Source organism: Cicer arietinum, chromosome 7, assembly GCF_000331145.2.
Source record: "Cicer arietinum cultivar CDC Frontier isolate Library 1 chromosome 7, Cicar.CDCFrontier_v2.0, whole genome shotgun sequence".
NCBI classification, from domain to species: Eukaryota; Viridiplantae; Streptophyta; class Magnoliopsida; order Fabales; family Fabaceae; genus Cicer; species Cicer arietinum.
Window position 1 is genome coordinate 7709514 of NC_021166.2, and position 7444 is coordinate 7716957.

General features: G+C 28.1%; 1 protein-coding gene across 3 annotated transcripts; it reads left to right on the forward strand.

The window, feature by feature from the left end:
- The first annotated feature begins 1176 nt into the window (after positions 1-1176).
- On the forward strand, positions 1177-3365 carry LOC101506353 (dof zinc finger protein DOF5.4). Of its 3 annotated transcripts, none has more exons than XM_073363938.1 (2): positions 1177-2337; positions 2858-3365. In XM_073363938.1, exon 1 carries the CDS (start codon positions 1409-1411, stop codon positions 2330-2332), a length of 924 nt encoding a protein of 307 aa, XP_073220039.1. In that variant the 5' UTR covers positions 1177-1408; the 3' UTR covers positions 2333-2337; positions 2858-3365. The 3 variants fall into 3 exon arrangements, with proteins under 3 accessions (XP_073220039.1, XP_073220040.1, XP_073220041.1); XM_073363939.1 differs by having other exon boundaries at positions 2861-3365; XM_073363940.1 differs by having other exon boundaries at positions 2871-3365.
- Positions 3366-7444: the final 4079 nt, after the last annotated feature.

A 7444-nucleotide genomic window follows, 5' to 3' on the forward strand; every position in this document is an offset into this window, starting at 1 on the left:
CCATTTTTTACCTTATTTTTATATCTCACTACATTTTTGTAAATTATATTAACCCTCACACCTCATCAACTTTTTATTAATATGTTGTAAAATATTATAGAATAAAATAAATTTTTAGTTCATATAAAATTGTTGTATTATATTTTTAGTTTTTATAATTCTTTTTCTTGGTTGTATTTTTTAGTCTATAACAGTATTGATATTTTTACAAAATCTTAAAATTATTGTATTTTATTTTTAATATTTATAAATAGGTGTAAATTTGCTTTATAAATTAAAGTAATTAAATGACATGATGGAATATAATATATATATATATATATATATATATATATAATATTTTTACTTTAATAATGTATATAAATTAAATTTAAATTATTAATTTTTTTTATTTTTATCACATTTGCCTGTGTAAATAGTAAAATTATTTATAAAGTCATTAAAATTAAAACTGTATAGACATAATATATCTGTGCATTACATTGGTAAGACACACTAGTTATTAATATATTACACTTATCACACCACTATCTCTATTTCTACTTATCTCAAAATATAAAAAGTATATGTGAATGTGTATTAATAATTTTTCTATTTATAACATGTTAAAATTATTTTGCATACATATTATTATTAATAATTAATAACTATATATTTTGAACAAAATTAAATGGATGTATTTGAGTTATTCTATTTGATATAGTTTAACACATAATGATTTATAAAAAATGTTCAATACAAATAATAGTTTTACCTAAACTATAATTATAATGGACTTGCTCAATTCAATCATGTTCAATCACATGATTAGATCAATTTTATAGTAGTTAAGTAATCTAAATTAGACTATTATCGAGTAATTGAATTTAATGATTAGTTAGTCTTGATTTAATATATGATCGAACTTCACGCATTAAAATAACAATACTTCAAATATATTGACAAGGTTGAGGAATTAAATTTGAAAAATATATTTTTATCTAAAATTATATAATCACGTGAGTGATATAAGTTGGTTTAGTTAATTGAAAGATTATTTTGACATTATAATTTTAAGAACGTATTTAACCATTCCCAAATTTGCAAGACAATTTTGATGGTTATCGCTTATATTTTGATATATTTAGACAAGTCGATAGGGTGGAACGTAATTAAGGGCATGTTGAGAGGGTTGTTGGGTCAATTCGTTGTAAAAAACAAGATAGAGTACGTTTGAGGGATATTTGTCTGTGAGAAGATCACAACACCCAATGGAAACTTCTCTCTCTTTCTCTCTTTCTCTCTCTGCTTCTTCTCCACACTCCGCACATTAACACATTAACACACTGACACACACAACACTCTCAGGTGATCTCTTCTGATCCTTATTCACTCCTCTTTTCTTCCTCAACAACTTTCCCTCTCCCAAATGCAGGAAATACATTCCATCGGAGGAGGAACCAAGTTCTTCGCTGCCGGAACCGCCGACCGGAGACTCAGACCTCACAACAACAACCACCACAACCACCAAGCCTTAAAATGTCCTCGTTGCGACTCCATCAACACAAAGTTCTGTTACTACAACAACTACAACCTCTCTCAGCCACGTCACTTCTGCAAAAACTGCCGTCGTTACTGGACCAAAGGCGGCGTCCTCCGTAACGTCCCCGTCGGCGGTGGTTGCCGTAAATCTAAACGCTCCAACAAACCAAAAAACTCTTCATCCTCTTCAGAAACCACTGCTTTGCCGGGAACTCCACCGGAGACAGAGAACAAGTCAAACTCCCACTCGAGCAGCGAGAGTTCTAGCCTCACCGCCGCGGCGGTGACGGAGGCGGTTTCAACACCGTCGGCTACGAACACTAACTCGAAAAAAACGCAAGAGTCGAAGTTGTTGAGCCATGTGAATCAATCAAACACTGATTTGGGGAATGATTCTCTGGAACAAGGAACAGGGGATTGTGGTATTTTCTCCGAGATTGCAAATTTTACAAGCTTAATCACTTCCTCAAACGAGGCATTACCGTTTGAATTCGGTAACGGGAACGGTAACGATTTTCAGTGGCAACATCAAAAGGTGATGACCGTTACCGGCAATCAACCAAATCATAACGAAGATGTTTTGAAGTTGTTACCGGGGAATATGGGTGCGGGTGCTTCGTTAATGGACGGTGTTGATTTCTCTGCGCTGCAAAATAAAACTAGCAACGGAGGATTTGGACCGTTGGATTGGCATGGTGATGGTGGCGCGGATCATGGTTTATTTGATCTTCCTAACACCGTTGATCAAGGTTACTGGGCTCACACTCATTGGTCTGATCAGGATCATTCTAATCTCTTTCATCTTCCCTGATATAAGTATTAAGCCTCACCTCAACCTTTTCTTTTTTTTACCTTTTTTTTATTTTATAAATTATATATTTTAACTTTAAAGAAGAGCAAAGAATATTTGAAATCAAAGCCTAAAAAAAAAAATGAAAGAGAGAATGAAGATGCATGATGGACTTGGTATAATTAATCATGAGGTGTATATGGTTTTTTCTTCTTTTAATTTCTTTTCAAATTTGGGAGGTGATCGAGCTTGATTTTAATTGCTGATGTGCATGGACAACTAACTTCCATGTTAGCTTCTATCTGATTTTTCTTTTTCTTTTTATTTTTTATTTTCTTATGAGTTTGGTTTAATATATCAAATATATGTATGTGGAATTTGATTGATTAGAGAAATAGAAAATATATTAACAGTGTTTTATTTAATACATGTGCTCAGTTGATTAGGTTGGTAATCTCATTTTGGCTGCAAATCCTTCTAATAATACTCTAATTAAATATTTACTTATTATTAATAAAGAAATTGCGAATAATTGTTTATTGTTAGTAGTGTGATATAGTTAGCATGCGCGATGATGAGTGCGGTTGCGGAAGAGAGGGGAGACACGTGGGTTAGACAAGAAGATTGTGATGTGAAGAGTCGGTTGGAGTGTGTTGTCTTGTGGTGGCTAATTATGGTCCTTACTCTATTCATATTTCATACCATAGTGTGATTAAATCAAGTCTCACTCGCAGAGAAGAAAGGGCAACCATATAATTAGGGTGGTGGGGTGGGGGAACCATGTTAGTGCATTCATAGTGGACTGTCAACTCAATTGCATGGAAAGGATTATGAAGTTGATGCTTGCCTACTATGTCGGTTTGATCAAATTCACTCACTCTTGCCATTCTCATTTCGATTATGTCATTAAGATCCAACAATCTAGGTTTTAAAGTAGGTTTACTATTTTTATTTTATCTTAAATAATTTAAAACACTGTAGTTGAAATTTAAATCTTCTAGTTTTAATTAGATAATTGAGATAAGTGCGATGAAGCTGACGGTTTAAGATCTTATTTTTCTAGGGATATTAAATCTTTTTTAATTTTAATAATATTAGTTTGGATATATAGATATTAAAATATGTAAATTAAAATTATATCCAAATGCAAAATTAATAACTGTCCCACTTGATAAAATATTTGAGGTGTTTAGAGCATGTAGCCAAAATGAGTTGTCTTTCAGTTTTTGGTGAGTTCACTGTTGGAGATGTGTTAAACTGTCAACACCGTTCTCTCACGAAAGAACAGTACTTTAATATAGTTATCTTTTTTTTATTATTAATTTATGAATAATAATAAATAAATAATTTGTTAGTGGTAGACTCTATCTAATGAACATGTGAGTTCACTATTGGAGTAAAAAATATGAGTTATTTGGCACGGTGTACCCTATTTAATGAATCTATATTGAGTTCACCGTTGAAGATTTTCTTAGCAAATCATATTTCTTAATATTCTTAATTCTAATTAATATTATTTTAGATAATTATTTCCTAATAACCTACCACAAGTTTAATAAAAAAAGTTACGAGACATGTTAATCCTCTCTCTTTTATTGTTTACAATTCATAAATTTCATCAAATTGTGTGAGTTCTATTTAAAATTTGTAAGATTTATATAAATTTTAACTGATAAAAAAAAATATACAAAAGAGTGCTTTGTTAAAATTATATTGTAAATTTATTAAAATTAGTGAAAATGTGATAACTTTCTTAATTTTGATTAGTGATTATTTTAGTTAGAAAAATAATTGAATTAAAATTAAATTATATAATATTAAGTTATTTGAAATTTATTTTTTCCTCTAATGTTTTCACATCTCATAAAATAATGAAGTTTATTCATCTAACTTCAGCATTTCATGGGAAAAGAAAATTGATTTAAATCGTGAATTAAATAGACTTGTTATATTTTAATGAAAAACAATTAATTTTTTTAAAAAAAAATCTTAATTACAATTGATTTATTAATAATTATAGAATAAATAATATTCAAATAAAAACAAATGTATATTTTTCTATCCATCTAAATCATCTAAATTCTAAAGACCAACCGAATGAGTGTTACTATACACAATATAAATCCACTTTTGGCAGATGCCATTGATGGTCATAATTTGAAATTTAAATATAATTTGTAAGCACTTTATTAAATAACAAATTAAATATAATTTTTATTAGGTGTCTCTTTTTTTCACAAATATAAATAAATAGTAAAATGTATTTCACCTAAATTTTAAATTAAATATATCATAATGTTTACTTATATTTATGATTAGAGAGAGTATATTATAAGATTTATGTTCCTATATAAGAATTGGTTCTTAATTATACAAAATAAAAATAATTTTCATACATTAACAACACATTATACTTGTAAGTTTAAGGGTGAACAATTAGGACATACACTTAGGTCTCTTTTGCTAAAATTAGTGAATAGGTGACTAACTAAAGGATAATTGACGAATAGATAAATTAATAAAAGTGTTTGAACTAATTAATTTTTGTAGTAATTTAAATTTATTAATTTTTATAAATTTTTTATTAAATTGTTTTTACATGCTGAAATTTTATATTAAAACATATTCATAACATATACGTCAATCATGTGAATACAAGCATATATCAATAGATATGATATTATAATTAAAAAAAATTAGAACAAAAATAATTAAGATAATCTTAAAAAAAAAATCAAGCAAGGGTCCTATTTTCTTTCATACATCAAATGTTATCTTTCATTATAAACTCAAAATTTATTCGTAATAATTTTTCAAAAAACACTATAAATTATTAAAAATAATAATTAAAAACTAAAAATTTATAATGAAATTACTAATACCCAATATGTTTTTATTTTTATTTTTTTATAGTAATATGAGCTTATAAACTGTAATCCTTTAGTGGATACAACTTGGATTAAATAGGTAAATTGTATTAAAATATTATGAACACCGATCAAATTGTTCATTAAATTTAGCTTGTGAATCGACAAATACAAATTTAAAGACTAATTAACCTATCAAAAAATTGAGTTTTTTTTATAGTAAACGATCCAACCGAAACTTACAATTTAGAAAACCAATTTATATATTCAATCTTCAGCTTGTAAAGATATCATTTAATGAGTGGTGTACCTAAGTGGTTTAGATATATGATTGTCCAATTAAAAGGAATGAAAACCGAAAATGTTGCTTACATTGGATATACTACATTGCCTTATTATTTATGTAAGGCCTCTATTCTTATTTTTGGTAAATTACCGTGGAGAGCACTTTTAGCTTCCGAATTCGTACGAGAATTCAATTTCAGGGTAAAAATTACGTAAAATTTAAAAGTTATAATTTGAACTTCAAGTTAAAATATATATTTACAGAGAAAATTAATTATATTAAAAAATAATAAAAAAGATCAAAATCGATTTTATGACTCCAAAAGTTACTCCAAATACAAACTAAACATAGAATGAGTATTGACAATGCTTAATGAACAAAATATACAACTCTTCTAAGTGCTTTTTGTAACTTGTAACCCAACCACAAAAAAAACAATAATTTGAAGTTAATCATTATTGTCCGGAAGCCATTGTGATAATGATACAAAAATAATTATAACTACAATAAATAACCGACCAATTTTCGTGTATTTGAACATTGAATGTCGAAGCTATGTTGCCCATACTATTGGTTAATTGATGTATACACATATATAGAAGCATAGGAAAATGGTACAAAGGGATGGGCAAAAATACATTAAGAAAATGGCAAACGAAATATAGAAATTGTTAAAGGGTATTCAGAAATAGTGAATATTATTACCAAAATAGGTGGATGAAGGATGAAGTAATACTAGAGACAACTAATGTATGCATTGGTGTTTTAATGTGACAGAGTAGCGTGGACTGTGACTGCACCCATGTTATTGTTATTCACTCATAAACTAGCTAGGCACATGCTTTTCGTGGTCCTTATATTTTTGCTATGAATCAATTGTCATAGGTTCCCCTTATTCAACCTTTACGTCTGAATTTGTGCAACTGCATCCATTATTACTTACTTCCCTTTCCATTCTTCCACTATTATCAATCTTCAACTACTCCTACATATTATTCATTTATTATTGTGTTTGACAATATTAGAACTGAATCAGAGTTTCATCATGAACAAGAGTTGGTTGAATCTGGTCATTATGTTCTTCTTTGGAATGCTTCATATCCTGCCATATGATTTACCATGATCTTTGCCATTTATGTATAAGGGGCTTTGATTTATTGGCGGTGAATTTGAATAATTTTATAGTAAAAAGTTATATTTTGGAGTTTCAATTAAGTCAAACATACTATCAATTCAAATATATTATTATATTTATATAGTTTTGAATATATCAAAATTATAAATATAATGTTGTTCTTTTTTAATAATAATTTTATAGGTTAAATTGGTTAATAAAAAATATATTTTAATACTAAATTAATTAATGAAAGATATGCTTAAAAATAAAAACAAAAGACACATTTAATTATTTTTTATATAAAAATTACTTAATATTTGACTAATCATAGGTCATATAATAATTGGTGATGTATAATTTAGATGAAGCTATAAAATTTTGGAGAACATGACACATGCAAATCTCCTTCTCCCTCCGCCACTGAAATATTGGAAAACATTTTTATGTAGTGAATAAGCCTATATATATCATTCCATATTTAAGCTGTACTTTTATGTATTTTAGAAGTTACATTGGACAAAATCTTCCTCCCTTTGAAATAGTTAGAATACCTAGTTTCTGAACTCTATGATTCACAACTTTACCAATTTTCAACATGAACAAAGTGTAGTCTTAATTTTGCATGTTTGACACTTTTAACCTTCAATTGTCTAATTATTTTTCATCCATTTGTTGAATGTACGTTTTATAGTGGACATGAATCATCTAACCCCAAGTCAAGTATTATTAATCCATTTTGCATATCTTTGAGAGGATTATTGTCATGTCTCCTTCTTTGATCTCTTCTAATAGGAGTTTGGGTTTGACATGTGCCTCCTACCAATGGCATAATTGCTCTTGTTGGGGTAGCTAATGTGTAGGGA

What these genes read in the sequence shown, in the direction of transcription:
- LOC101506353 (XM_073363938.1), top strand. Translation starts at nt 1,409, where the DNA reads ATGCAGGAAATACATTCCATCGGAGGAGGAACCAAGTTCTTCGCTGCC.